Raw genomic sequence first — 14,412 nt, forward strand, 5'->3', positions numbered from 1 at the left:
AGAAGAGTTACAGGAAAAAACCTTTTACAGCATATGCCATATTGAGCTAGGTGGACCTGTTATCTAATTAAATAAATAATATGTTCATTTGCTTTCCTCCTCCAATCAGGAATGGTTTATCTGGGTGCAAAATACCTGCCTTACATGCAATTGGTCATAGGTTTGGTCCCAGGGATCTCCCACTGAAACAAGTGGGATGTAGTGGCATGTGTGAGGAGAAAGGTCCACTTGAGAGGTGCTTCAGCTTGATCCTTCATCCTTTGTAACCGGTTGGAATTTGGAAAATCCATCATGGGTGTTTCTCATCATAAAATGGCTGTCACCTAAGAAGCTGTTCATGTCCAGGCCTGCATAAGCCAGTGTGGTTGTTTATCACCAGGCAAAATGATGAAATTAAAAAAAAAATAGCTTAGTAAGAAGGCTGGGATGGAACTGAGGTGCCAAAACATGTATTGGCACTCCCACAAGACTTCAGAATATCTGTTTCCCAGAAGCCATGGTAGTGACACTCAGAAAACATGCAGATCTACACCACCCTTCCACCAGCACACACACATATCAAGGTAAACCACACAATGCACACCCTGATATACATACAAAAATATTCCCCAACCTTGTTTATTCTTAAATCTTTAACTTACTATCCCAAGTTTATCTTATATCTGAAATGTATGGTCTTATATTTGAGGAACCTCAAAGAAAAAAATACCTTTCATCTCTGCCCATCATAGACAGGAGGAGGTCTCTTATGGGGGGCTTAGAATTTCCCATCCATCTTCTCCCAACTGGCTAGTAAATATTGGATGCAAGTTAGAAACTTTCATAACTTTATTCACACAGCTGCTTTAATCACTGTGCAATGGAAAATCCCTTCCTAGTAACATTTTAGTTCCAAGTATCTAGTTTTGGAATTTGCAGAGAAAGTACAAAATCAGTCACTCTTTTGAGATCTTTTGCTCACCAAAATTCCGACGGCAACATTTTTATTTTCTCTGTCTTTTACAAACCTTCTTCCTGTCAGTACTGTCTTTTTGATTTTCTGGTAGAGGGAGGACAACTTTAAAAAAATAAAAGAGGGGAACGGTGGGAGTGGGGGGTGTTGGAAACCCCAAATTCTTGCAGAGTGACCTCTGGGAGAAGATCAGAAAGACGGGTGTGTTTTTCAACCCACTCTAAAGTCAACGGTGCAAAAATTCCATTGGGATGACGTGTAATTTAAAAGTCAGCGCTTCATCTGAAATACTATCCTAGTGTTTTTGTGGGTTGCAACCCCCACACTCATGTCTTTCTTTTGAAAATTTTGCTAAGCCTGAAAGCATCTTAACCTCAAGCAGAACAAATCATAGCTTAGGATTTCTTCAACTCATTTTCCTCTCCAAGTTCCTTCTTCCGCATCTCCTGAACTAAGGCAAATTTACAATCAGAAAATTGATCTGTTTTTGCTCCTGGGCCAGGAGGCCTTTTCAGATGGCCAGGAGGCCTTACATCAACCTCTGTAAAACACTCTGTGTTTCTCATTACCAAACTGTTTATGCAATTCAACGTTGTTCTCTCTCTTTTCCTCTCAATGGGAGGGAGTTTGTTGAACCTTGGGCCTTTTTCTTATTTTCATAAGCTTGTTGGATATGAGTGACAGGAATGCCGATCTGGTCAGCTGGCTGCAAAATGGGAAACACATGCTTGGAAACCAATCCTCCGTAAGGTTTGGGCTCTTTCAGCCAGCAAAAGGCTGAGTGATAAAAAGTCATTGTTTATTTAAATTTGGTTCAGGAACTTGACTGGGCCAGGGGATCTTTTCTCAAGGAAATTAAAACTGGTGAGCATCAAATACTTTAAGAGGGGTGTTGAAGGATCCGGAAGGATTTATGCTTTTCATTTTTCAGAGTTCAGCACCCTGTTTTCCCATTCTTGTTTCCAAGTTAATAGAAATGAATACAGCTACAATCCCAAGAAATCTGTCCCTGATTTTGTGTTTTTTTAATCAACCTTTGTAGCATGAAAAGCTCCCAGAATAGCTTATATAATAACAAAAGTTGGAACGCTCTCAGAATTGCGGTCTAAAAAACCCTCCACACAGAGCTGGAAAAATAGACAAAAAAGGCAGGGGAAAATAAGAACAGCCAGGTACCAAATGTTAAAATGCCATGGTTACTATAATGGAATTGGGCTGCTTTTAGAGATTCCAAATGACACCGTTGTCTCCAAACTCCACAATCCGGTTGTTTTATCACAAGACCAGCAGTCTTAATATTCTTTACAGCAGATGGAAGTTTTTCTTTGCCCCTTAGATTCTCAGTGGCCTTTTTCTTTTGATACCTTTGAGTCAGAGTTGATTCCTGGTGGAATCTGGACTACCTGGACATGTCCCTGTAGTTTTCTTGGCAAGATTTCAGAAGGGGTTTGCCATTGTCTCCTTCCTTGAGTTGAAAGTGAGTGACCGGCCCAAGCTCACTCAGCTGGCTTCATGCCTAAGAGTAGGACTCACAGTTTCTTGGTTTCTAGCCTGGTGCCTTAACCATTACACCAAAGTAACCTTTTCAGTGGTCTAACCAGGACTAAATTTATGGTCTAAGAAATTTTTTTCAGCATGGCATTCTGCAATCAGCTTTACCATTTCCTACCAGCATTTTCACTAACTAGAAGTACAAAATAGGATTGTTCAATTTGCTTTGTTGAGTTTTTTTCAACAAACATACAGGGAATCATCTGCTATGTATTAGTGCAAGGCTAAATGTCAATGGCAGTGGTCTGCAACCTTAAACACTCAAAGAGCCATTTGGACCCATTTCCCACAGAAAAGAAAACACCGGGAGCCACAAAACCTGGGTGGGCGTGGCCAACTTGATGTCACTCACTTCCACCAGTCACATGACTCCCTCTCTATATCTCTCTATGTCTCTCTCTCTCCCCCTCTCTCTGTATCTCTCTGTCTCTGCCCCAGCCGCTTCTCTATCACCTGCTATCGCCCTTATCTTTTCAGGCCAGGTGAGGAGTGACTGGGAGGGGAGGGCAAGGGGCGGGCCCAGCCAGTGGTGGGATAACCCACAGGGAGCCACAGCAGAGGGCCCAAAGAGCCACATGCGGCTCTGGAGCCACAGCTTGCTGACACCTGGTCTATGGAGATTCTCAGTCATCCAGGTTATAGTTGTCTCAAAGGTTCTTTTTCCAAAGGGACTGTTTTCTGAGGAAGAAGTTTCACTTCTCATCCAAGAAGCTTCTAGGTGCTGGTTTGTGTGTGTGTGTGTGTGTGTGTGTGTGTGTGTGTTCATTCTGTAGCCAGGCTTCATCCATCATCAAGATACCTTGTATATGCATAAGGTTCCCAATCCTGTGGCAGATTTGGGGATCTTCTAGCAAATCATTGTCCCATGATTACGGTAATTTGTTACTTGGCAGTGCAGGGTGTTTAACCACCCAGTCTGTGGCTTTTCCCATTTTTCTCCCTTCTTGAAAGTCTTCCCAGACCCAGGTTTATTCTCCTGCTTCTTCAGCAGCTGACAGTCTTGCACAGGAGCAATATGGAGGAGCGTTCATCAAGCACCCCTGTAGCTGGTGATCATCCATCTTACTTCCCTGGGGAATTGCTGTACATGCTTTCCCATTCGTTTCTCATGACCGTGACCCAGCAGTCTTTCCAGCAACAAAAACACAGATGTCACTTGAGCCTTGAGAATAGCGATGACCTGCAAGTCATCCCAGTGACATGGACCTTCTAATTTGGATCTTCCTGTTTTTAAGAACGTTGGAGGGACCTTAAGGCAATTTATTAAAGGCAGAGGGGGCAAAAATCCACCTGTATCCATCTGCTTTGATTGGCCACTTGAAGTTCACCGCCTTTCTCCTGCAGTTGACATATAGCGCAAAGCACTTTCATACTTGGCGTTATTGCCATGGTCTGCTGAAATGGGTTCCATCTGCTGCATGCTTGGCCAATTTACCTGCTTCTTCCCCCACCCACCTACCACCACCACTATTGCAATGAGATGAGGAGTCCATGTCTTGTTTCTCTTTGGTTGCTTAGCAGCAAGCCCTGTTCCAAAACAATGGGGAGGGAATCTGTGGGTCAGATTTTTTAATAGCAACAATGTGCTCTTCTCCACTGTCAGGCAAACAGCTTGTGGTCTTGTGGAAGTAAGCCAGGAAAGGAAGGGAGGCACACTAGAGAGACAAAAAGAATGTTGGGGAGGGGGGGAAGGAAGGAGGGGGTAAAGGGAATAACAGACAGGGACTTTAAGCTTGAATCCAGAAGCAGAGTTAAATGCAGGACCACACTTTTGTCTTCAGGTTTCAGTTCCAGGAGTTCCCTTTAGGAGTCCACACTGGGAGATGCAAAAATCCTTGCTTAGTTCTTAGTAGGGCTGAGTACAAAACATTTCTTCATTCATACAGTAGCATCAGTGCACAGATTATAATACTTTATCATTCTAATATGAGAAGCTCAAGTTGCTTATTTTTCCCACAATCCAGCCTCACAGAGCCTGCTGTTTTGAGTGGGATGTGAACCTGCTAGGATGTCCACAGGTCCTGGTCACTCTTCAATCTTGTCCTGGATCAGCTTTGAGCTAGATGAGGAAGTGTAACTTGCAATTCCCAGGCATTGACTCTTTCAGACTCAGGAAATGGTAAAGTTAGTTCTTGAGGCCATGCTTGGTCTTGGAGGGCATTGGTTGTTCATTCCTTAGCATCTTCAGATGCCTAGAAAGCTTAAGGACCTAGCCCATCTTTCCTGAGCTTGAAAAAGCAAGCAAGATGAGATCTGGTTAGCATTTGGATGGAAGAGATCAAGAAGTCCTAAGGCCATAGGCTAGTCTTAGTCAGTAGAACATCCTAGAACAGAAGTCTTCCAACTTGGCAGCTTTAAGACTTGTGAACTTCAACTCTCAGCTATGCTGGCTGGAGAATTCTGGGAGTTGAAGTCCACAAGTCTTAAAGCTGCCAATTTGAAGACCTCTGTCCTAGAAGAAGCTTGATCCAGCTGCTTTATATTTTTGTCTTTTTTGTTTATTTTAGACCAGGCTGCATCCTCCCCTGAGAGTCTAGCAGAAATAAGTACGGAAAATTGGTGACATTCAAGTCACCAATTTATATTTACTTGTATTTATACAAGTAAACCAATTTAGCAACATCCGCATGTGTTTCATCACAGTTGTCATTGTGAACCAGTTGACAAAATGTGTTTCATCCATAGTCCCAGGCATCATGCTGCTTAGTGAGCTATAAACATCCCCTTTCCCCCAGGAAAAATCTCTAGTATTTATGTTTTCCCATCTGTTATTTGCTCATACCCTGAACTCAAGCGGAGCTGTGAAAATCTCATCTGACATCTGGTGCGTAACATCCACAAGTTTACTTATATCCTTGATATAGGATGACCTGAAGCACACACATGCCAAAAGAGAGCTGTTTTCAGTCCATTGTATTATTTATTTATTTATTTATTGGTTCCCTGAGTCTCCTTTTCCGGAGACTCAGGGCGGCTTACAATGCGTTAAGCAATAGCCTTCATACTTTTGTATATACCTGCTTAGTAGGGCTTTTGGTATTATCCCCATGTATATGCACTTAGATGAATGTATTAAGGAAAAAGATACTGAAACAATGCGATACTAGAGAGAAACAAATCTCAACTAATCAGAATAGAGTTGGAAGGGACCTTGGAGGTTTTCCAGTCCAACACCCTTCTTAAGCAGGAGACCCTATACTATTTCAGATAGGTCCAGTATTTTCTTTAAAAAATGTCCAGTGATGAAGCACCTACAACTTCTGAAGGCAAACTGTTCCACTGATTAATTGTCCTCACTGGTAGGAAGTTTCCAGGTTGCTTCTCTCCTTGATTATTTTCCATCTTTTGTTTCTTGTCCTGCCTTCTGGTGCTTTGGAAAATAAGTTGAGCCCCTCTTCTTTGTGGAAGCCTCTCAAGGGGCCTGGTGGCTCAGCAAACTAAAAGCATTGTGATTAACACCAGCTGCCTGCAATTACTGTAAGTTCGAATCTCACCAGGCTCAAGGTTGACTCAGCCTTCCATCCTTTCTAAGGTAGGTTAAATGAGGACCCAGTTTGGCAATAAGCTGACTTTGTATAAATATACAAAAGTATGAAGGCTATTGCGTAATGCATTGTAAGCCGCCCTGAGTCTTCGGAGAAGGGCGGCATATAAATCAAATTAAAAAAAAAAATACTGGGACACTGCTATCATGTCACCCTTAGTCCTTCTTTTCTCTAGGCTGGCCATTCCCAGTTCCTGTAACCATTCTTCATGTGTTTTAGTCTCCAGGCCTTTGATCACCTTAGTTGCTCTTCTTTGCACTTTTTCCAAAGTCTCAACATCTTTTTTTGTAATGTGGTGACCAAAACTGGATGCAGTATTCCAGATGTGTCTTTCTAAGGATTTATAAAGCAGTACTAATACTTCACATGATTTTGATTCTATGCCTCAGTTTATACAACCAAGGATTGTATTAGCTTTTTTGGCTGATACCTAGAACTATTTTTGGCTGATACCTAGAAAAAAAAATGTTTACAGTTTGACACATTCCAGACAGTATACAAAACAATGTTTGTAAAGATGCAGAAAATTATGCATGCATTTCTTTCTTGTTCCATATATAAATATACTAATCCATTCTTGCATTTGGTAAAATGAGAATATTGGTAAATTGTCCATCTGGCTCTAAAAATCACTGTTAAGGGTATGGTAGACGATGGACCACCAGAGGTCTGAGAAATGTTGATTCTCACAACATGCTAAGCACTTCAGTTAACCTTGAATAAGCAATGTCTCAAATGGCACAGTGTGAACACAGTCAGTATAAAGCAGCCTTAAATTCACAACAGTAACTTGAGTCACGTTTTGTTCTTTACTAGTTCTCTAAGCAGTTAGTACTTGATGACTTCTTTTTGATCTCAGAGAAAAAGAGAGATTCTGGCTTCTTCTCCAGTTAACCAAGAAGCAGTCCATTTCCTTTGTCTGCAAGAGCATTGCAACAAGAGGACAAGGGGAAGAAACAGAGAACCCTTTCACGTAGCTGATGCAATAATATACATCTGTGGGTGTGGAATTTTTTTATGACTGCTACTGGCCAACAAGCTGGTTATTAAATACAAAGCAGAAATAACATTTCTCCAGAACTGCACCTGAAATATCACTATTGCAATTCAGGAAAAGTGGCAATTCTAGAAACAAGCAAAAAGGAAAGGCAGAGCAGCCATCAATGTTACATCCGTAACTCACAACTTTATATCAGGACAGAGGTCACTCCAGGTTCTTCTTCATGAAGAGCACTTGAGCTTTTAAGAATGAAAGGAAAAAACTGAAAGATCTCAAGGACCGAATCTGGGGTTTGGGCAACAAATAGGATGATCTAGTTTTGAGCTAGAATAGAATAACAGAGTTGGAAGGGACCTTGGAGGTCTTCTAGTCCAACCCCCTGCTTAGGCAGGAAACCCTACACCAGTTCAGACAAATGGTTATCCAATCTCTTCTTAAAAACTTCCAGTGTTAGAGCATTCACAACTTCTAGAGGCAAGTCGTTCCACAGATTATTTGTTCTAACTGTCAGGAAATTTCTCCTTAGTTCTAGGTTTCTTCTCTCCTTGATTAGTTTCCACCCATTGTTTCTTGTCCTAACCTCAGGTGCTTTGGAGAATAGCTTGACTCCCTCTTCTTTGTAGCAGCCTCTGAGATATTGGAACACTGCCCTAGTCCTTCTTTTCATCAGACTAGACATACCCAGTTCCAGCAACTGTTCTTTATATGTTAGCTATTTTTCCCTGCCATTTCCAAAAAGTTTGTGAGTCAGAAGAGAATGAGGAGAAATATAAAGTCATGGGGAAAAAACTCTTAATGAATCAAGAAATGTCCCTCTATACGTGTGGGATAGATGTCCTCTTTGGCCTCCAGGATAATGTCCTTTTCAGGTAGAGCTTCTGTTCTGATGACCCTCTTTTCTTTTTCCCCAGGCAGAATTTGAGCTTTCTCCAGATGAGAAACGCAAGGAAATGGGAGAAGAAGTCATTCAGCAGTTTTTCAACAAGGAGGTCAGTATTGCACCTTTAGAAGATAAAGGTGGAGATTGATAGGATCCTTGTAAAAAGATGGTTCAATACAGAAGTCCAAAAGTATAATTAAGAATCGTTAGAATCACTTATGTTTCCTTTCTCTGGGATTGCCCCATTTTTCTTCTTCCAGCCATTGTGTGAGATGTTTTAGTTTGGGTAAAAGTGCCAGGATCATTTCAAAGGATGTGATCTTGGATGCTGGCTTTTAGAATATTCCTGATTTTAGAGTCCAAACACTTCCCCAAATAATTGGGGAAGAACCTTCCCCAATTCTTTGGCTTTCCAGAGAAGCTAGACTCTAGCTGCCCTTCTCCTGGACAGCATGAATGATTGGTTATGAGAACCTTATTCTAGCAAGCAGAAGATCACTAACTAGGGAAGGCTGCTGTATGAACAGAGGGCAGAGACTACAGAAGCATATAGGACATTTTTATTTTACAGTGAGGAGTCAAAGTAGGGAGTGAAGGCCGAGAAGAACAAGAATTGAAGTCTACCAATAGAGGAGAATATTTGTAACTCAACTGTAGAGTCCTTCCTGCTCTCTGAGCTTGGTGGTTTTCTTGCAGACATTTCATTACTAAAGTAAGGAGCACGATGGCTCACATGGTTTCTAGGTTAGCAAGCCTGCATTGAAGACCTGAGTGCTGCCATGGGGTGGGGGGGGGGTGAGCTCTCATCCTTCACTCCAGCTCCTGCTGAGGACATGAAAGAAGCCACCAACTGTGCGTCCCTTGGGCAAATGGTGATGTCACTGGCTAATCCTTTCCCGGAAGTGCCTCAGTGCTTCTGACACAAGTACTAATTACTAAATTAGGTAACATCATCAGTGCACCACCAAGGACCCCACAGAATTGAAATCTAGTGTGCAAGATGGTTCACTGGCTTTAAGAATTATTAAGCATTTGTTTATGGCTGGTTTCCTTCTTTTTATGTGTATGAGTTTAGTCCCTGGGCTATATGGCAGAAATTTGTGAACTACTTATGAACCAGTGCATAGAAGACCTACAGAGAAGCCCTTGCAAGGACCTCTTTGGCAGCTGTGTACAGTGAGTACTACATCCTATAGATCTGGAAGCCAGAAGGGTAAGGGGGTGGATTTGGTTTCTTGTCAGGACAAGCTTGTGTATATGCATTATATTTTTGGTATAATAAACCTACCTTTTCCAATCTAGGAACCCTTCCAGATGTGTAGACCAACCACAGAGTTCCTCAACCCAAGTGACCATTGCTAAGAATTATGGGAGTTTAAATGTATGGGTGGAGGGTGCCCTGTTGTAGAACATTGGGATAAAACATGGGTACCTTATCCATAATTTGCTATAAAGAAGATAGCTGCATAAATCATGGTTGACGTTGGCTTGTTTTAAACTCAAAGGGTAATTAAAATAACCACAATTTGTTGGGTTCGAATAATGTGGCTAGATGTGGCTAATACACTCATGCGACACACTTACTCATAGTTAACCATACTGAACTCTGTCCAGTTTTCTGGGTTCATACACTACAATAATTCATAACCACACAAATGCTGAGTTTGCACAAATGCTATATTGAAATGATTTGGGGCTTAGTGTGTCATATAAAACAGCCAATAACTCCTAAAGTCTTTTTTTTATGTGCCCCCAGTGCAAGAAAGCTGTGCATGAGCTGAATGGGTGGCTGAATTCATTCCTTTTACAATGAACTCAATGAAAATTACTTAGTGTACTTTTTGCTAATTACCTATTCTTCAGAGACATGAAGGCATGAGACTGAAGAAAGCTGATTTTTTTGTGTGTTAACCAATTTGTAGCTAATTAATCCAATAATTTTCTAAATGGCATTTCATTACATATTACATTAAATTAAAGTCTATTTAGCCATGCATAAACCATAGCTTATTGAATCCATGTCACATTAAGGAATAAATCATGATTTATAAACCATGACAGTTGAGTCCATAATACTGCTATCAGTCTCAAATAAACCTTATTTTTGCTTAGGGTTGAATGAACCCAACTAAGTGATGCACCTTGCATTTTATAAGAAAATCACGACCAATCAAAGCTGAACTGTATTTCTTGCCTATGAATTCCAAAGTGGACCATCATGGGCAGAAGTAGCTTTAAAGCCAAGAAAAAGCACTGGGTTTATATCACTATATAGCAGTGCTTCTCAAACTTGATAACTTTAAAATGGGTGGACTTCAACGCCCAGAATTTCTCAGCTGACATGCTGGCTGGAGAATTCTGGGAGTTGAAGTCCACACATATTAAAGTTGCCAAGCTTGAGAAGCACTGCTGTGGAGAGTATCCAATATTAACCACTTTGGGAGCCACAAAGAACCTGCCTTCCTAATTTATAGGAAAAAAACTCCTATTCCTCTTTCAATTCCTCTTATCTCCTAGGCGGCTGCATGAATACCTGAGTGGTGCCCCTTTCACAAATTACCAGGACAGCATGTATTTTGACAGATTCCTCCAGTGGAAATACCTGGAGAGGTAAGACAATAATCCTGAGTGGCTGGAATGCAAGAAGCCCCACTCATTTACTGAGCTGATGCTGATAAGAATTATTTAAAAGAAAGAAAGAAAGAATGGGTGTTCAATGATGCAGTTTGATCTTCTTAATATCTTCAGGCAATCCGTGACCAAAGACACCTTCAGGCAATACCGGATCCTAGGCAAGGGAGGCTTCGGAGAGGTAAGAAATGGTGACAGCTTGAACTTGTTCCCCATTAAAGATCAGGAGTAGTTTTGGATTCCTGTAATCTCACATTCATCATAACTGTCTCTTTGGCCTCAGTTCTAACTAGGGATGGGTGAATTTGCCAAAGTCAGATTTGCTCAGTTTTCAAAAAAACCAACCAACCCCAGTTTAGCTTTCTTCTGCATCTGTCCACAAACTTCCTCAAACATAATTAGCACTTTTCCAAATATGTCTGATTTTTTTGAATTTTGCATTGTTTGAATTATGAACAGATCAAGACATTCTGAAAAGTAGAAATGTCATTTTAAATGGGTTCAGTTTGGGTTTATGAAGTGCAAAGTTTTCATCTAAATGAATCAAATTAATTTTGTTGCTGTGCATACTTTTAACACTTCTATTATTGCCTGTCAAATGGTGAATCGTCATAGCAATTCCTGGGCAGTGAGAGTGAGAGGCTCACTGTTGCATGCAGAAGATGTTTCAGACCAGAATAGATGTAATTGACCAACCTATGGACATAATATAGTATAGCCTTTACTGTCATTGTACATCATATATACAATGAAATTGGTTTAGCCTCTCTGGTGCAATCCATAAGCACTTCCAAATTGCGATCCTAAGCTTTAGAGAGGTAATATTATTCCATCCAGAGCTGGGTGAGCAAAAGAGTATCCTAGTAAAATAGCTGTATCTTCAGAACTTCAGTGGTCATTCCAGACTCTAGATGTTAGATGGTATGACCAAATCTAATCTAGTCTAGTCAGTCATGGTCTAGATCAGAAGTCATCAACCTTGGCATTGTATTACAATGTATTACCAAAAATATTATTTTTATTTCAAACTATACCAATAAAACTGGAGAAAAAATATTTTGAACAGTTGAAGAAAATAACGTGGAAATATGTATGGCAAGGAAAGAGAGGAAGGGTTAACATAAAAATGCTACAAGATGCAAGAATTAGAGGTGGGTTTGGCCTTCCGAACTGGGAATTGTATTATCAAGCAGCAGTGTTAACATGGATTAAAGAATGGATTTTATTAAGACTATTGACATTGGAGGGTCATGATTTACAACTGGGTTGGCATGCTTTTTTATGGTATGGGAAACAAAGGATACATGGATACTTCCAAAGACATTATGTAAGAAATGGTTGTTATCAGCGAGGGAGAGAGTGAAAGAAAAACATTATTTGAATATTCCAGTGTGGCTTTCTACAACAGAAGCAGTGACATACCCAAATATTGTGAATATGGGGAATATTGTTAGATATAAAGACATTTTGACAGATCGGGGAGAACAGAAACAAAAACAAGAACTAGAGAGTCAAGGGATTGAGATAGATTGGTATACAAGACTGCAAATACAATCAAGATGTGAAACAGATCGTAGACAATATGGCTTTAACTTGGGGAAATCAGAACTGGATGAAATATTGACAGGAACAGATGAGAAAATAATTAAGAAATTATATAATTATTTATTGCGTATTAGACTAGAAGATGAAGAAGTAAAAGAAACAATGATAGCATTGGCAAAGAATTTTGGATACACCATAGAATTGGATAAGTGGCAACAACTTTGGGAAAGAAATTATAAATTAACAATGGCAACAGCCTATAAAGAAAACCTGTATAAGATGTTTTATAGATGGCATATGCCACCAGAAAGATTAGCTAAGATGTTTAAAGATAAATCATCTAAGTGTTGGAAATGTCATCAGTTGCCAGGATCATACTATCATATGTGGTGGTTGTGTAAAGAAGCAAAACAATATTGGGTGAAAATACAAACATGGTTAGAGGGAATGTTGCAGCAACATATAGAATTAAAACCAGAGATATTCTTATTGGGAATTTTACCAGAGAATTATAGCAAAGAAGATACATATTTGATTATTCAAATAATAACAGCAGCTTAGAATTGTATTTGCACAAAACTGGAAAGCAGATAAAATTCCATTGGAAGGAGAAATTATAAAGAAAATTTTAGAATGTGCAGAAATGGATAGATTAACATTGAGAATAAAAGATAAAGAGGAGTCAATGTATTTCAAGACATGGGATAAATTTTATGATTGGTTAGAAAAGAAACATGAATAAGGACATAGAGATAAAATAAGTAGAGAATAGATGGGAGAAAACAATTAGAAAAATAGATATCCAGATGATGTCAAGTAAAAGGAGAAAGGGGAGGGGGGTTAAAAGGGAAAAAAGTGAGATATTATAAAAATGTACGCAAATGATGAAATAAAAATAAATAATAATTGAATAAGAAATTGAAATGAGAATAAAGATAATTAGGAAATCGGGGGTGCTCGAATGCCACTTTAGATTGAACTGAAAAGGGAAACAACAGGAGAGAGGGGAAGGAGTAGAGAGAGAGGAAAGGAAAAGAGGAGAGAAGAGAAGAGAAGAGAAGAGGAGAAAGAAGAAAGGGAAAAGGAGAGGAAGAAGAGGGAGGGGAAAGAGGAGTAGAGGAGAAGGTTAGAAGGGGGGAAGAAGAGAGGAGTGGGGGAAGAGAAGGGGAAGTAGGAAAGAGAAGGAGAGGAAGAACAAAGGAAGTAGGAGGAGAAACTGGAAGGAAGAGAAGGGGAAGAGAAGAAGAAAGGTTGGAGTAAAGATAAAGGGTAAAAGAGCAGCCCCGAAAAAGTAAAAATGAAAAATGAAAGTTAAAAGAAAAGATGAATGAAAAATGATGGAAATGACTGTACATGTAAATGTGTTTATGAAAAAATAAAAATAAAAACTTTATTAAAAAAAAAACCCTTGCCAACTTTAAGACTTGTGAATTTCAACTCCCAGAATTCCTCAGCCAGCCATGCTGGCCGGGTAATTCTGAGCATTGAAGTCCACAAGTCTTAAAGTTGCCATGGTGGGAGACCCCTAGTCTAGACGACCAAGCTAGAACCCACAATTGATTGAATTCATACCTATCTCTCTGGCTTGTAGTTTGCAACCCACTTAAGAGCTAACACACAATATTAAAGTGTAGGAGAATCCAGGATTAATGCAGCAGTTAAGCTACTTTACCTAATGCAACATAATGGAGAAACACAGCATCTCACCCCCAAGTCCTCCACCCCAAAAAGGTAGTTGTGAATCATGTGGAAGAAAGATATCTATGGAGATTCTCAGTCATGCAGGTCATGGTTGTCCCAAAGGTGCTTTTTCAATTTTCTTGTTTTTCTTTGAAGACATTTCGCTTCTCATCCAAGAAGCTTCTTCATCTCTGAAAGGACTGAAGAAGCTTCTTGGATGAGAAGCAAAATGTCTTCAAAGAAAAACTAAAAAGTCCAGTTGCCTCTTGAAAAAGCACCTTTGGGATATGTGGGAGAAAAGTTTCCCAATGACATTTCTTCAAAACAGAATTTTTAGCAGGAGTGGATAGTGCTTACAAAGCATTCCTATCCAAGAAGCATCAGAGGCAACCAAAATATCCAAGAAATCAGGAAAGGTCCACTCATCCTGTCCTCTTCTGGGCTATTGGAAGCCCTGAAATGAAATTGAAATAAATCTAGAACCCTCTAAGAAAGGAGGTATGAAGAAGGATGGGTACTAATGTTCCAGCATTACTTTCTTCTTCTCTGACATTACTGTTTTGATGGGGAAGGTGTTCTGACTTAGGCTTCCTGAGACAGTAAAAAGCATACATTGGTCTCAAAAACC

The 14,412-nt window shown here is 40.0% G+C and overlaps 1 protein-coding gene across 1 annotated transcript in view; it reads left to right on the top strand.

The window, feature by feature from the left end:
- Nucleotides 1-14,412, top strand: part of LOC139323262 (G protein-coupled receptor kinase 5-like) — an 80,571-nt gene that overhangs the window by 47,899 nt on the left and 18,260 nt on the right. Inside the window, exons 4-7 of the mRNA XM_070952550.1 lie at nucleotides 7,960-8,037; nucleotides 9,004-9,104; nucleotides 10,446-10,538; nucleotides 10,677-10,740. Of these exons, the coding sequence (XP_070808651.1) occupies nucleotides 7,960-8,037; nucleotides 9,004-9,104; nucleotides 10,446-10,538; nucleotides 10,677-10,740 (336 nt within the window). The remainder of the gene's footprint in view (nucleotides 1-7,959; nucleotides 8,038-9,003; nucleotides 9,105-10,445; nucleotides 10,539-10,676; nucleotides 10,741-14,412) is intronic.

The sequence above is a fragment of the Pituophis catenifer genome, unplaced genomic scaffold (genome assembly GCF_029215685.1).
Source record: "Pituophis catenifer annectens isolate HBS135680 unplaced genomic scaffold, rPitCat1.0.hap2 SCAF_12, whole genome shotgun sequence".
NCBI classification, from domain to species: Eukaryota; Metazoa; Chordata; class Lepidosauria; order Squamata; family Colubridae; genus Pituophis; species Pituophis catenifer.